Source organism: Stegostoma tigrinum, chromosome 25 (genome assembly GCF_030684315.1).
Source record: "Stegostoma tigrinum isolate sSteTig4 chromosome 25, sSteTig4.hap1, whole genome shotgun sequence".
NCBI classification, from domain to species: domain Eukaryota; kingdom Metazoa; phylum Chordata; class Chondrichthyes; order Orectolobiformes; family Stegostomatidae; genus Stegostoma; species Stegostoma tigrinum.
Genome location: NC_081378.1, coordinates 53,299,437 through 53,317,222, shown reverse-complemented (window position 1 = coordinate 53,317,222; position 17,786 = coordinate 53,299,437). Strand labels below are relative to the sequence as shown.

General features: G+C 42.1%; 1 protein-coding gene across 2 annotated transcripts in view; it reads right to left on the bottom strand.

Annotated features, from left to right (window-relative positions):
• Positions 1-17,786, bottom strand: part of appl2 (adaptor protein, phosphotyrosine interaction, PH domain and leucine zipper containing 2) — a 113,117-nt gene that overhangs the window by 87,332 nt on the left and 7,999 nt on the right. For both annotated transcript variants that reach the window (XM_048554506.2, XM_048554507.2), the window contains exon 2: positions 6,568-6,666. In XM_048554506.2, coding sequence (XP_048410463.1) covers positions 6,568-6,666 — 99 coding nt within the window. The remainder of the gene's footprint in view (positions 1-6,567; positions 6,667-17,786) is intronic.

Genomic DNA, 17,786 nt, shown 5'->3' with positions numbered 1-17,786 from the left:
GGGGCCCTATTCTCTCCCTAGTTACTCTTTTGTCCTTAATGTACTTGTAGAATTTGCTTGGATTCTCCTTAACCCGATTCACCAAAGCTCTCTCATGTCCCCTTTGTGCCTTTCTGATTTCCTTCTCAAGTCTACTCCTACTGCCTTTGTACTGTTCAAGGGATTCACTCAATCTCTGCTATCTATACCTGATATATGCTTCCTTCTTATTCTTGACCAAAACCTCAATTTCTCTAGTTATCCAGCATTCCGTACACCTACCAGCCTTGCCCTACACCCTAACAGGAACATACTGTTTCTGGATTCGCGTCTCATTTTTGAAGGCTTCCCACATTCCAGCCATTCATTTACCTGTGAACATTCGCCCCCAATCACCTAATACTGTCAAAATTGACCTCCTTCCAATTTAGAACTTTAACTTTTTGATCAGGTTGATCTTTTCTCATCACTATTTTCAAACTAATAGAATTATGGTCACTGGCCCCAAAGTGTGCCCCCACTGACACCTCAGTCACCTGCCCTGCCTTATTTCCAAAGAGTAGGTTGAGTTTTGCACCTTCCCTAGTCGGTATATTCACATACTGAATCAGAAAATTTTCTTGTGCACTCTTAACAAATTCCTCTCTCTGCAAGCCCTTAACACTACGGCAGTCCCAGTCTGTATCTGCAAGTTAAAATCTCCTACCATAACCACCCTATTATTCTTATAGATAACTCAGATCTTCTTACAAATTTGTTTCTCAATTTCCCACTGACTACTGGAGGCACTATAGTATAATCCCAGTGAGGTGATCATCGCTTCCTTATTTCTCAGTTCCACTAAATTACGTCCCTGGATGTATTCTCAGGAATATCCTCCCTAAATATAGCTGTAATGTTATCCCTAATTAAAAACGCCACTTCCTCTCTCTCTTGCCCTCCTTTCGACCCTTCCTTTGGCATCTGTACTCTGGGACACTACACTGCCATCCCTAGTCCATCCCTAAGCCTCAGCTCTGAAATTGCTATGATCTTCCAGTGCCTTGTTCCTAACAATGCCCTAGTTTGGTGAACCATATTGCTGAACTGCCAATAGTGATGGCTCTCAGGAATGGATAATGGACCAAGAAAACACAGAAGCTAGTGCTCTAACATTAGAAAAAGGCATCCACATACTGACCAAGAGATCGCAAACATTAGTCCAAGACCTTCAAGGTGTTATCAGTTGAGGAGTACACAGTAAGTTACATTTTGCTACATACTAACTTGATGTAGTCGATCACAATGTTGAATGTGGGGAGTCTATGCCACCAACAGAGCCAGTTAATTTCAGTCATAAAAGCCAAGTTGATGATTCTTCCCAACCTCACCTGAGATCCCCACTACCATACAGTAGCCAAATCCATTTAGTCCACATATGAATATCAAGAGTTCAGCAGATATAACCCCTTCAACATCCCTGTTCTAGAAAGCAAGAATATTCAGAATTGGCTGTTCCCCTAAACAAATTGTTCTAGTACAATTCCAGCACTGGTATCTACCCAACAAATTGGGAAATCCAAGTGTGAAACGGTCCCAAGGATCATCACGTCCAAAATAGCTGGAAGAATTCAAATCAGGGAATTCACACTGTTCAGTCTACACTTACTCGTCAGTAGGCCAAATAAAGATGTCATCAATAGTGCTATCATGTGACTTTACTCACCAATATCTCACTCAATGATGCTTAGTCTGAATCGGACCTGGACTACACATTATTAGACCTCAACAGTGTGTTGGAGCAAACTTGAACAAAAGAATTGAGCTCCAGATATGAGGTGAGACTGACTATGACATCAAAGCAGCTTTTGATCAAGTGCAGCATAGGAGCCAAATAAAATTGAAATCAATTGGAATCAGAGAAACTCCTCTATTGATTGGAGTCATACTAAATGCAAAAGATGATTGTGGTTGTCAGTGGATTAATCATGTCAGCCTCACTGCAGGTGCTCCTCAGGGTGCTGTCTGAGGCCCAACCATTTCAGTTTATTCATCAAAGACCTTCCTTCCATCATAAGGACAGCGGTGGGCTGATACCTGCACAATATTCAGTAGCACTCACAACTCCTCAATTACTGAGACAACGTGTCCGTAAGGAAAATGACCTTTATAAGCAACACTCACACGAGTGTCTGGCAATGACCAGAGAGGCACTCACCAGCTCTCCTAGATAATCAGTGTCAATAGCATAGTTGACACTCCACATCAACATACAGGGTTTACCAATGACCAGAAACCGAACTGAGCTGGCATTGGAGATGCTATAACTACAACGGCAGATCAGGGCCTGGGGTTTCAGCAGTGGGTAACTCATTTCCTGGCTTTCCAGAATCTGGTAATTACCTACACTGTAGAAGTATTTGATTTGATTTATATATTATCACTTGTATTTAGTTACAAAATACAGTGAAAAGTGTTGCACAGTGTCACCATAAAACACTGATAAATAAACTAAAACATAAAATATTAAGGCAGAAGAATGAAGAAATAAAGAAAAGTTGTTCAACTTTACAGTCTTTCTTGATAAGAGCTCTGCCATGGGCTAGACACAAGTCCCTTCACCAAGTAATGATAATTCCATAATAATTGTTATCAATTGTATGGAGGCAATGGACAATAGACACAACCAAACTGTGGTAGTTGGGTTAGGTGATGTATGCATGTTAAAAAAGAAAGTTCTTATACTGTGCGCAAAAATCGGCTCCAATTCCATTCTCCACCAACTGGCCTCCTGAAACATAACACAAGAATACAATTGAATATTCACTAGTTGCCTGGATGAGTGCAGCTCAACACCATCCAGCCCACTAGACTGGAAACGTACTCACTACCTAAAACTTTCACTCGCCCAGCACCAGTACACCACAGTTGCCATTCATGCTGTCTACAAGATGCACTACAGCAACTGTGATACACGTAACCTGAACCATCTAAGAATGTATCTAAGATCAGTAACTGCATACATCTAACACAATCCATTCTAATTTCAAAATATTATTCTTTCTCAATCGCCTAGTTAAAATCCTGCAACTTACACACTACATGGGATCATTCACCAAACAAATTACAGATGGACTAACCACCTTCTCGAAGGCAATTAAGGACTGACAATAATTCTTTCCAGTGGTGCTCAAATTTCAAAAATGAGTTCCAATAAAATATTAAGTAACTTCAGAGTTCTATACTCAAAGAATCATACACTGAGACAAACATTGGTATTGAAAGCTGCAGTCAACAGAATCAGGAACTGAAACAAAGTTGCTGGAAAAGCTCAGCAGGTCAGGTAGCATCTGTGAAGGAAAAAAAAGAGTTAACCTTTCAGGTCCAGTGACCCTTCCTCAGAACTGCTTTACAGCATTCGCAGTCCTTTCGGTTTTTAATTAGAATCAGGAACTGGGTGTTTGTAGCCAAGGTAGGTGTGATATTTTGTCCTTGTTATGACCCAGTGTGCCAAATAAATCAATGCCAAGGTCAAGGTGACGAAGAGAATTCAAAACCCAGGTATCAATATGCTAATAATAGAAAGACTGGGGAAACGTACAAAGGAAAGTCTCCGACCACCTAGATCTTTGCTCTTCATAATGGCAAACTTCTTAATAAATATTATTTCAAAAGTTTTAAATATTTTAAGACCACAAGATTTAGGAACAGTAGTAGGCCAATCGGCCTATCAGGTCCACTCTGCTTTTCAATGAGATGGTGGCTAATCCAATAATCCTCAGCTCCACTTTCTCGCCTTTTCCCCATAACTCTTGATTTCTCTACTGACTTATCTGTCTCAGCTTTGAATGCACTTAATGACCCAGTCTCTACATCCTTCTGTGATAATTCCACAGCTTTTTGTTCAATCGTGGGATTTGGGCTTCACTGGCGAGGCCAGCATTGATTGTTCAAAGACAGTTAAGAGCTAATTACATTGCTGTGGATCTGGAGTCACATTTAGGCCAGACCAGATAAGGGTTCCTTCCCTAAAGAACACTAGCAAACTAGATTTGTTTTCCCAAACAATCACCAACGGTTGTCATTCTACTCTTCGTACCTGAATTTTACTGAATACCTATTCTACCCATTCTACCGAGCAGGTTTTGAACCCAAGTCCCCAGGATCTAGACTACACCTCCTCCCAACCACCCCCCTGCAAAAATTCCATCCCCCATTCCCAATTTCTTCGCCTCCGCCGCATCTGCTCCCAGGATGAGGCATTCCACTTCCGCACATCTCAGATGGCCATGTTCTTCAAGGACTGCAACTTCACCCCAGAAGTGGTCGAGAATGCTCTTGACCGTGTCTCCCACATTTCCTGCAACACATCCCTCACACCCCGCCCCCGCAATAACCGCCCTAAGAGAATCCCCCTCGTCCTCACATACCACCCCAGCAACCTCCAGATACAACACATCATCCTCCGACACTTCCACCATCTACAAACCGACCCCACACCAAAGACATTTTTCCATCCCCACCCTTGTCTGCCTTCCGGAGTGACCACTCTCTCCACGACTCCCTTGTCCGCCCCACACTCCCCTCCAACCCCACCACACCCGGCCCCTTCCCCTGCAACTGCAGGAAGTGCTACACTTGCCCCCACATCTCCTCCCTCACCCCTATCCCAGGCCCCAAGATGACTTTCCATATTAAGCAGAGGTTCACCTGCACATCTGCCAATGTGGTATACTGTATCCACTGTACCCTGTGTGGCTTCCTCTACATTGGGGAAACCAAGCGGAGGCTTGGGGACCGCTTTGCAGAACACCTCTGCTCGGTTCAACTGCACCTAAACAACTGCACCTTCCAGTCGCGAACCATTTTAACCCACCCTTCCATTCCTTAGACGACATGTCCATCATGGGCCTGCTGCAGTGCCACAATGCCACCCGAAGGTTGCAGGAACAGCAACTCATATTCCGCTTGGGAACCCTGCAGCCCAATTGTATCAATGTGGGCTTCACAAGTTTCAAAATCTCCCCCTCCCCCACTGCATCCCAAAACCAGCCAAGCTCATCCCCTCCCCGCACTGCATCACAAAACCAGTCCAGCTCATCCCTGCCTGCCTAACCTGTTCTTCCTCTCACCTAACCCCCCACACCACCTCAAACCGCACCTCCATTTCCCACTTACTAACCTCATCCCGCTTCCTTGACCTGTCCGTCCTCCCTGGACTGACCTATCCCCTCCCCACCTATACTCTCCTTTCCACGTATCTTCTCCTCTATCCAACTTCGATCCGCCTCGCCTCCCCCTCCCATTTATTCCAGTTCCCTCTCCCCACCCCCCCTCTCTGAAGAAGGGGCTAGGCCCGAAACGTCAGCTTTTGTGCTCCTGAGAAGCTGCTTGGCGTGCTATGTTCATCCAGCCTCACACTTCGTTATCCCCAGAATATTACCTGGGTCTCTGGACTAATACTGTTGCAAGTAATATCACTAGGCCATCACCTCTCCTCACTACTCAGGAAAAAAGAAATCCCCCTTTTCTCTGTCCTAACAGGGCAACCCTTTATTCTGAGATCATTTCCTCTGGTTCCTAGATTGTCCCACAAAGGGAAATAACCTCCCAGCATCTACACTATCAAGCTCCCTAAGAATTATAGATATTACAAAAAGATCTCTCATTTTAATTTGAAAAATGCAGGTTGCTTGCTAGTGTGGACAAGAGGTCACAATGGGAATATACAGTCATATCGTGAGGTTTTACACACAGGGACAGTACAAAAGCAGTTCATAATATCATTCAAGAAAGGAACCCTATCTTGAGTGCTGTGACACATGAACTTAGCATATATGAAGCTGCTGAATGAAAATAAAATGATCAGATGTGAGACTATAGAGGAAGAAAGCATGCAAATTTCACATACGGGCTTTAAAATATTTAGAAAATTAACTCTTGGGGATGTGTCATTTTAAGAGAGGAAGCACTTGATAAGTTTTGAATAGCACGATTCATTAATCAACAATTTGGGCTAAAATCAGCTACCATGAGAGAAAAAGAGCACTTCCAGTGCTGAGCACTGGAATAAAATAAAAGGAAGCTTTTTATCTCAGAAACAAAAATCATTGTGAGAGTCGAAAAATACAGTTAGGGCAGGTTGTTTCTGCTTCGATCTTGAAATTCTTCCTTTTCACATTTACATCCAGTTCCAATCTGTACTCTGTTTTACAATGATTTGCAAGAATGTGTAACTAAGTCAGACGAAGAGACATTTTTTCTGATCTTCCATTATTATTGGAAACGTATAAACATCTATTCTCATTTTTCATTGTCCATTTAGCTCAGATTGGTTTAAGCAGTATATGATCCACTGTTATCTGCTGCTAAAGGGAGTGGCTGGATAAAGGTTTAACCCACATACTTCCTGTGTGCTTTACAACAGTTAATCTATATTTGGAGAAAAAGGTCATGTTAGCAATGGTATCTCCTCCTTATTAAGAAGGATGCAATGGAGTTGATCCATGAAAATAATACATACAGAATTCTAAATTACAGATGCAAAATACTCATTCACTCTAAAGCAGTATCAATCAACAAGATAAAGAGTCATGAGAATGTACCTACCTGAGCACCATACACCCGCTGCATGGCCTGCAACAGCTGGTTTGTATATTCTGTTAGTGTACCTGCATCTTCCTCAAATACACTTAGCAGGGATCGTGTCTAAATGGGAAATACAACGCAATTTTACATTTTGCAAATGCATAAATTATGGATTTAACAGCTTTTATAACATTGAAAAACAACAGAAATTAGAACAGTACAGTACAGAAACGGGGCCTTTGGCCACAATATTGTGCCAAACATGATGCCAAATTAAACTAATCCCTTCTATGTGCCCTTGGTCCATATCCCTCCATTTCTTGCATATTCATGTGCTTATCTAAAAGCCCCTTAAATGTCCCTCCCATATCTGCCTCCTTTAGCACCTCTGGCAATGCACTCCATACACCTACCACTCTGTGTAAAACAAAAACTTATCCTCACTTTCCCTTTGAACTTTCCATCCCTCATCTTAAAAGCAAGCCTCCCAGCATTAGACATTTCAATTGTGGGGGAAAAAAAGATTCTGAAGGTCAACCCTATCTATGCATCTCATCATTTTAAAGATTTCTATCAAGTCTCCCCTCAGCCTCTGCCACTCCAGAGAAAACAATGCAAGTTTTCTGGTCGCTCCTTCTAGCTGATATCCTCTAATCCAGGCAGCATCCTAAGAAACCTTTTCTGCACCCTCTCCAAAGCCTTCACACCCTTCCTGTAATGTGGTGACCAGAAATGAACACAGTACTCTATGTGGCCTAACCAAAGTTTTATAAAACTGCAACATAACATCTTGACTCTTGTTCTCAATGCACCGATCAATAAAGACAAGCATGCCACGTGCATTATCACCCTGTCGACCTGCATGGGCACTTTCGCTAAGGGCTTGAACCCCAAGATTCCTTTGTACGTTCAGCATACTTTTTCTGAACACCTGACCTCCCCAAGAACAGCACCTCACACTTACCTAGATTAAAGGGCAGCACGGTGGCTCAGTGGTTAGCACTGAAGCCTCACAGCGCCAGGAACCCGGCTTCAATTCCAGCCTCGGGCGACTGTCTGTGTGGAGTTTGCACGTTCTCCCCGTGTCTGCATGGGTTTCCTCCAGGTACTCCGGTTTCCTCCCACAGTCCAAAGATGTGTAGGCTAGGTGGATTGACCATGCTAAATTTCCTGTAGTGTTCAGGGGTGTGTGGGTTATAGGGGGGAATGGGTCTGGGTGGGATGCTTCAAGGGACGGTGTGGGCATGCTGGGCCGAAGGGCCTGTTTCCACACTGTAGGTAATCTAATCTAATCTAAACTCCATCTGCCATTTCTCTGCCCATATCTGCAACTGATCAAATCCCATCATATCCTTTGACAACCTCCTACACTATCCACTCCTCCACCAATTTTTGTGTTGTCTGCAAACTTACTCACCCACCTGTCTAAGTTTTCATCCATGTCATTTATATATATCACAACCAGAAGTCCCAATACAGATTCTTGTGCAATACTACATATCACAGACCCCCAAGCCAGAAAAACACTTTTCTACCAACACCCTCAGCCTTCTATCAACAAGCCAATTCTGAATCCAAGCGACCAAGTCACTGTGGATCCCATGCTTCTTAATCTTCTCGATGAGCCTACCATGAGGGATCTTGTCAAAGCCTTACTAAAATCCATGTAGATAACATCCACCGCTCTACCCTTATCGATCACCTTTGTCAATTGCTCAAAAAATTCAATCAAGTTAGTAAGATATGACCTGCCCTGCACAAAGCCATGCTGGCTGTCACTAATTAAGCCATGCTATTCCATATGCACGTAAATCCTATCCTTAAGAATTCTCTCCAATACCTCCCAACCACCAATATGAGACTCACTCGTGTGTGGTTTCCAGGATTATCCCTATTTCCCTTCTTGAACAGAGAAAACAACATTAGCTACTTGCCAGTCCTCAGGGACCTGTCCAGTGGTTAGCAAGGATACAAAGATCTTGGTCAAGGCCCCAGTAATCTCCTGCTTTGACTCTCAATAATCTGGGGCCCTGGGACATTACCTGCCTTAATGCTCTTGAAGGAGACCCAACAGCACTTCCTTCTTGATCTCAAAATGCTCTAGCTTATTAGCATGCTCTACATTAATGTCACTATACTCCATACCCTTCTCCTGGGTGAATACCGATGCAAAGTGCTCGTCTACGATCTCACCATCAGCCCCTGTCTCCAAGCACAAGTTCCGTCCTTTATCCTGGAGTAATCCTACCCTCTCCGTAGTTATCCTTTTGATTTTAAATAATGTATAGAATGCCTTGGGATTTTCTTTGACCCTATTTGCCCATTTCATGGCCTCTCTTTGTTCTTCTAAATGTCTGCTTGAGTTCTTTCTTGCTTTCTTTATACACCTCATGGGCCCAGTTCAATTGTAGCTTCCTAAACCTTACATATGGTTCTTTTTCCATTTTGACTAAATACACAACCTCCCTCACTACCCAAGGGTCCCTCACCTTGCCATCCTTGTCTTTCCTCCTTACTGGAACATACAAATCTCAAATTCTGGTCAGAAGGTTTTTAAACAACTCCCACATGTCAAAGTGTGGGCTTGCCCAATAAGAACTCGTCCAAATTAATTCTCTCTCACTCCTGCATAATTTGCCCTCCCCCAATTTAGTCCCTTTTCAAAAGTCCTGACATACCCTTATTGATGGCTATCTTAAAAGTTAAGGAGTTATGATCACCACTGTTTCCAAAATGCACTCCCACTGAAAGGTCAGTCACCTGGCCAAACTCATTTGGCAATACAATGTCCAGCACGGTCCCTATTTTCATTGGATCATCCACATAGGTTTCAAGAAACCCTCCTGGATGCACCTAAAAAAAACCCATCTAAACCTCTTGCTCTAAAAAAGTCCCAGTCAATATTGGGGAAGTTAAATTTGCTCACTATAACAACCCTGTTGTTATTGCAACTTTCCATAATCTGCCTAAATATTTGTTCCTCAATGTCTCAGCAGCTGTTGGGGGCCTACAGTATAATCCTCTGAAAGCGACTGCATCCTTCTTATTTTTGAGCTCTACACATATTGTCTCACTGGATGAGCCCTCCAGTACGTCCTCTTTGAGTGCAGATTTGACATTCTCCCTGATTGGTAATGCAACTCCTCCACCTCTTTTACTTCCCTCTCTAACTCATCTAAAACACGTTGTGCAGCCAGTCTTGTCCCTCTCTCAACTAAGTCTCTGTGGCCACACTATCACAGTTCTATGTAAGATCCTTTAAGATCTTTAAGTTCATCTGCCTTACCCATAATATTTCTTACACACACCAGCCCATCAATCCCATCATATTCATTTACTTGTCTCTGCCTGAGAAACAAAACTAACTTTCCTAAATGTGTGTTAACAAAGTGTGAAGCTGGGTGAACACAGCAGGCCAAGCAGCATCTTAGGAGCACAAAAGCTTTTGTGCTCCTAAGATGCTGCTTGGCCTGCTGTGTTCATCCAGCTTCACACTTTGTTATCTCAGATTCTCCAGCATCTGCAGTTCCCATTATCTCTTTTCCTAAATGTGCGCAGTCTTCACTGAGAATCAGTTGAGTACTAATAATTATCGTATTAATCTAATATGCATTCAACAGTAATTACTCTTTACCCACAAGCAATTGCACAATAGTCACTGCTCTGATAGTAAAAGATCTCGGACTGCAGATATGATTCTATCGCGATGCTAAGTCTTGTACCACAGAAACTGGCTAATCACGAGTACAAGATTCTGCAATACAGACACTGTTCTGACTACAGAAATGTCCAGTCATTGTACAAATTTTAAAAAATGTGTCCATGGATTTTGGGCATCACTTTGCTCAGCAAGCAACTACCATCTGTCCCGATTGCTCTGCAGGAGGTGATGGTAAGCCACTTCCTGAACCGCTCCAGTCCATGAAGGATTGGCACATCCACTGCGCTGTTAGGAATGAACGGAACTCCAGGATTTTGTCTTTTCACTGATTGCGAAGAAATAACAGTAAACAATTCCGGATAGTGTGTGGCTGGGAGGAAAATTTCAAACGCTCGTATTACCTTTCATTCTTCTAGTTGATAGATTCTGGATGTGAGTTTGCTCGCTGAGCTGCAAGGTTAGTTTTCAGACATTTCGTCACCATTCTAGGTAACGTCATCAGTGATCCTCCGATGAAACGCTGGTGTTATGTCCAGCTTTCTATCCTAACCTAAGGAAACCTAACCAGATAAATAGAAAGCGGGACATAACACCAGCGCTTCGTCGGAGGTTCACTGATGATGTTACCTAGAATGGTGAAGAAACATCTGAAAACTAACCTTCCAGCTCAGTGAGCAAACTCACATCCAGAACGTCAACCTGAGCTACAAATCTTCTCAAAACTCTCCAGTTGATAGAGTTAGGTTTGGAAGGTAATTTTAAAGGGGTCTCGATGAGTTTGTGTGTATGTGTTGCTACTTATGGCTTACCTTGGGCTTTAACTCCATCCTTTTGCTTGCTTTCTAAATCTGTTAACTACCTGATACACCAAAAGTCCATATATTCAAACACGTACAATGACATATCCACTGCGCAGTGAGACAGAGAATTCCACAGATTCACAACCATTTGAGTAAAGTAATTCCACGTCATCTCAGTGCTAAATAATTAGCTTCTTTCCTAAAGGCTGTTTTAGATTCCCCAACCAAAGGGTGAATTGCTGTAGTGCATCATGGAGTTAGTAGTCACTGTTGTCATCACACGTTGGTGGTACACAGTGAATGTTCAAAGTGATGGATGGGGTGCCAATAAAGCAGGCTGCTTTGTCCTGCGTGGTAATGCATTTAAGATGAGCTTAAAGCCTGGATCAATACATGTGAGTTACACTCATCCAGACAACTGTAGTGTTGCATCACACTCCTGACTTATGCCTTGTAAAATGGCAGACTTGAGAGTCAGGAGGTAGGTTATTCACCACAGAATACACAGCCTCTGACTTGCTTTTGTTGTGAGTTAGTTCTAATTAGTAAATACTCAGCTATCAACAGCAAGCATAGGAGAGAAACAGCCTGTGATTGGAGGAGTTGTTCCACACCAATTCTTTATCATCCGTGCATGGAGAATGGTTTTTCTCTGACTGATTTGATTCATTTATTGTTACATCACTTTGTTTAAAAATACGATGTAAAGTGTTGCATACAGTCACCATTCTCTGGTACCATCTTAAAGCACAGCAAAATAAACCAATACATAGGACATTAAGGCAGATAAAAGAAGAAATAGTGTTCGACTTCATAGTCTTTCTTGTCAAGTGCTCCACCATGGGCCTGTTGGCCAGCTCAAATTCCCTTCACCACACCGCCAGCACTCTTCGGTGCTAATTCACATTCACTGACACCCTCACCTCTATGAGTCCTTGATGAGCCTCGCCAATGGCACTAATGCTGCGAGGTACTGCATTGGCCCAAACTCAACACCACTGGCATCACAAATTCACTTTCAGCCCACTTTGCCGCCAGAGCTGATCTTATGCCACTGGGTGTCATACTGGGCCCAAACCCACTTCTGTCACTGTTTCCATGAATTTGCACTGGATGCAGATTCCACTGGGAACCCAGACACACATCTGCCACAGCAGCCACAAGTCAATGCCAGGTCCACCTCTTTAGAAGCTGCCAAGAACCCAAAGCTGGCTCCAATGCGGCCACCACAAGTCCGAGCTGCTAGGCCTACCCATCACCACCGAAGGATGCCATCACCACGTTCAAGTTCTTCCCAAAAGGTAAATAAAAGAGAAAAAAAATGGTGAAAGAGAGAGGGGGGAGAAAAGAAAAGAAACTAAGAGAAAAGTGGATGGAGCAGATGAGCCCAGGGCTCAGAAGCCCTACGCCACCACCATGTAATTTGAATGGTGTTTCTTAGAACAATACAGTTTGGAACCAAACAAAGACCAGATGATACTGGATTCAGTAATGTCTGATGATATAGAATTTTCTGCTCATCTCATTGCAAAATGAACATCTAGGCAAGTGATCATAACATGCTGACAACAGCAACAAACCCAAACAAACAGACAAAACGGGCTCAGAAACCATAACCACTCTCCCCTACATCAACGACATTTCCGAAATGACTGCCAGACTACTCGGACCCCTTGGCATCAGGGTAGCCCACAAACCCACCAACACACTAAAACAGCAGCTAATGAACTTAAAAGACCCTATACAGACAACAAATAAAACGAACGTCATCTACAAAATACCTTGCAAGAACTGTGACAAACACTACATTGGACAAACTGGCAGGAAGCTAGCCACCAGGATACATGAACATCAACTAGGCACAAAACAACATGACCCACTATCACTCGTATCCTTACATACAGATAAGGAAGGGCACCACTTTGATTGGGACAACACATCCATCCTAGGACAAGCCAAACAGATACATGCACGAGAATTCCTAGAAGCGTGGCATTCCAACTGGAACTCCATCAACAAACACATTGATTTGGAGCCAATCTACCATCCCCTGAGAAAAAGAACAGGAAATGACATCACCAACCCAAGGAAACCTAACCAGATAAATAGAAAGTGGGACATAACACCAGCGCATCGTCGGAGGCTCACTGATGATGTTACCTAGAATGGTGACGAAACGTCTGAAAACTAACCTTCCAGCTCAGCGAGCAAACTCACATCTAGAATTCCAACAATGTAATTATGATATTGCAAGTGTTCAAAAAAAATTAAAAAGTCGTTTCTGCTTTATGATATGCCTGTATAATATTATTAAGTTAAGAAAAAATACTTCAAAATGGAGGCCACAGCAGGCCACGTCTGTAACAGTGATTTATACCAAAGACTATTCAGCTGTGTGTTTCAGTCCCAAATCACAAAAGGGGGATGTTTAGAATTCACCAACGCCTAGGCCCCAGCTCCAGAAGCTAGGCTAATTAGCTCTCACTGTAGGAAAGGTAACTCAATAGACTGCGGCAGACACTTCTGAAGATAAAACTACATAAAAACTGTACAGACAGTTGTGCATTTATAGGCAGAATTCCAAAAAGTCTGAGAATCACAGTTTTGACCGAGGGAAGGCAAAGAGACATTACATGAAAGAAAGTTAGACAATGTGAAAGTGCTGATACCACAGAACTAATGAAGAAGAATGAATCTTCGTCACCCCTCACCACAACCCCTGCAAAACGCGCTGCCCTGCTATGTTCAGTTGGACAAGAAAACACAATGAAATTAGAAAAGCCATTGCAGTTGTTGGATCTGACTTTAATCTCTTTGTTTCAGCAATAAGGAACTCAGGCAAAGCACCTTAACAATGTATCACAGAGACACATTGGGGCTTTTTTTCTTATAAGCATTTTGTGCTTGATTTAGTCCTGCTAACTAATGTTTAGATCATGACAATCTCTCTTTATCCTTAACAGCTTGTACGAAACAAATGTAAATGCTAAAACAAAAGCTTGATTGCTGGTCTAATTTATCTTAATTCATTGCAAATTCAGAAAGGGGACTAAACAAGTTATATTAATTCAGTTCACCAACAACTTCATGGACAACGTTAGTGGTTGTGAGAGTTTCCAATAACAATCAACTGTGATCTTGGGTTCATGTCAAACTGCTCTGTATCGATAAAATCCTCCTTACTTTCCTGTTTTGACACTACCACCTTGACAAATTGTTATGATCCCTTTACCTCACCCAGTTTTGGATTACTTATTACTTTGGTTAGACCTTCAGCTTGCAATTCTTGGGCCTATCATGTTATTCAAATCATTTTGTTTATCCGCCAGCACCACCTTTTAATTTTTTCGTAATTATCTTTCTGCCTCATTTTATCGGATTATTGATCATCACTTCATTTGTTATTCAGCTGTTGACACTTTACTCACACCATCTTGACACGTGATCACCTGCAGAGATTTATTATTCAACACGCCACTCACACCATTTGTATGATCTTTTTATCTCTGCTTATAAATTCTGCATGCTTCCCTCTCACTTCACCTGATGAAAACGCTGTGCTCTGAAAGCATGAGATTTCAAATAAACCTGTTGGACTAAAACCTAATGTTTTGTGACTTTTGACCATACCCATAACATCATACATAAAAGGTTTCTATTATATGGGCAGCAGCAGTTCAGGCTGATAGGTATGACAGATATTTTCAAATCCACCTGTTCAGAGTTGTTATTACACATCCATGGTACAAATAGGACTTAAAACCTGGCCTTCTGACTGAAGTCAGGGACATATAGATAGCTAGGGCTACATTTGTAAACTAACAAGATGGATGATGAACAGGAAAGAGGTTCTGGCTTTAGAGAGAATGCAGAATCCGTTTTCGTCAACAGAAACAATATTACAGATAACAGATTTAGAATCTATTATTAAGGAGATCACAGCTGAACACTTAGAAAATCATAATGTGATTAGGCACAGACAATGTTGCTTTGTGAAAGAATTTATTGATATTGTAACATACATGATGGATACAGGGGACGCAGTGATCTGGTGGACTAGGTTATCTAAAAAGCATTTGACAAGGTGCCATATAACAAAATGTGAGGCTGGATGAACACAGCAGGCCAAGCAGCATCTCAGGAGCACAAAAGCAAGGTGCCATAGGTTGCTGCAGAAGATAAAAGCACATAGAACATATAGAACATTGCAGCACAGTACAGGCCCTTCGGCCCTCCATGTTGTGCCGACCTGCCATACCGATCTGAAGCCCATCTAACCTACACTATTCCATGTAGGTCCATATGCTTGTCCAATGATGACTTAAATGCTTAGTGTCAGGATATACAAACTATGCATAAGCCTTGGCTAAAACTACACTGGCCTTGCAACTGTTTAATGACTTGGCAGCTCTCACATCTATGAACAAGCCATTTAGATCATAGCTTCACACATAGCTGACTGATGCCAGTACAGCCAAAACATGACCTATCTGCTATCATGTTGTAGGGATTAACATAATTGTAATAGGGAGTACTGAGGAACAAAAGGACCTTGGTGCACAATTCCACAGACGCCTGAAGGTGCCACCACAGATGGATTTGAGTCGCAAAGAAGGCAGCTACTTGTCTTCATTAGTCAGGGCTTTGAATATAGGACCAAAGAAATCTTTGATACAACTTTATACAAAACACTAGTTAGGCCACAGATGGAATACTGCACGCAGTTCTGATCGCCACATTCGTGGAAGATTGCACTGAAGAGGGTGCAGAGGAGATTCACGAGGATGATGCTGGGACAAAACGTCTCAGTTATAAGGACAGACTGGGCAAGCTGGGTTTATTTTCATATGAGCTGAGGCGGCTAAGGGGAGATTTGCTGAGGTATATAAATAGAAAGCGGGACATAACTCCAGTGCTTCGTCGGAGGCTCACTGATGATGTTACCTAGAATGGTGACGAAACGTCTGAAAACTAACCTTCCAGCTCAGCGAGCAAACTTACATCCAGGTACATAAATTTTAATGAGGCACAGCCAAAGTAGACTGTGAGAATCTGTTCCTGATGGGAGAGATGTCTAGGACCAGAGGGAATATATGTAAGGTGAGGAGTTAAGTGGTTTAGAGAGCATCTGAGGAATATTTTTTCCACCCAGAGGGTGGTACATATATGGAATATACTTCCTGAAAGGATGGTGCACATAAATATTCTCGCAAAATTTAAGAAGCATCTCAAACGGCACTTAAAATTCCAGGGTATAGTACACTACAGATCAAGTGCAGGTAAATGAAATTAGTGGAGTTTAGTGTTCGTGGTTGTCATAAACATGATGGGCAAAGGGGCCTGTTTCTAAGCTATGTGACTATGACTATGACGATAAAGAGACCAGAATGTTTTAGTGCGACAAGACTGGAAGTGTAAAAGCAAATTGCTGGAAATACAGTAACAACGGCATAATTGAAAAGTGTTTCCTCAGATGCTACTAAAATGGAAGCTATGTATCAGGATAATCAAGGGGCTTCTTCCTCGAAAACTAGTAAACTAAGTCGGGTTACAGTAGGGTGGAGGGATTTTGTTTCAAAAAGAGAAGTATTGTGTTACTTCTCTGATAAAACAAGAAAACAAACGAAGATGGAGACACACACTGGGGCAAGATGGAGTCTGTTGAAAGAGAAAGTATTAATGCAGTATTCATGGAATTTATGAATCTGTTCCTTTATACAAAGTCAATAGTCAGTGAGAGAGGGTGTCAGAAAAGGTGACTATGTTGATAAAATGGTGCAGTTGAGGAAAAGGTTGACCTATGACCAGAACAGCTTGTTCAGAGCAGTTAGAGAACCGAAAACCATGCCAGTGATTAGATGCTGGAGGGTCCAATGGGATGCAGTCTCAGGTTAAGAGATTGAGTTGTTGGGCAGCGAGCATTGTTGGCACCACTATGGTAGAAGAGCTTGGATTGTGTCTTTATTTAGACATTGGACTATAGTCTGGCTAAAACAATGGGTTGCAGTCAAAGTATTATGTCAATAATACAAAAGTAGACACAGGTCCCCTGGCTGGTTGCTAAAATATCCATGGGATCTTTCTTTACCTGTCTACTATTTGATGTGCTCTGCGATTTGTTCAATCAGTTTTTATGTTAACACAGTTTTGTACGTTAGAGTACTTGTACATACATTGTAGATTTTTTTTACATTTCTACCTTTGTATTTCTTTTGCTTTAACAGTGGAATCTTGTAACTCTACTTTCTTTACAAGTACCTGAGATCTCAAACTTCAACTTGAATATAAGGTTCCAGATCTCAAGCCACATCATAACAGATCTAGCCAACTTATCAGGATTCATAACACTTTAATATCATACAGCTTGTGCTGTAAAAAGAGGATGTGTTCTTCTTCCCCCAACTCTACTTTGTTCTGATTTCGAGGGACTGAACATTTCTTTGACACCAGAATCAGAAGATGCCAGATGAAATGTGCAGCGGCGTCAGGTCAGGAGAATTTTTGCATGCAGCAACAATCCACTCAACATTGCTGCTGCTCATAAGATTCAGATCCAGTTTTCAAAAAAGCATGCAGAGAAACATTAATATATTCTTTAAAATCATTTTTTTAAGACATTGTTGGGACAAGAATTGTATACTTGCTACGTGGAATTGAGGAACCACATCTACACCTGTTCGTTGCCTCAGTGTCAAAACTAAATGCCCATTTAATCTATGGTATTACAACACAAATACATTAGTAGTAGTGTAGAATAAAGTAGAAGCGTTTGGAGAAAT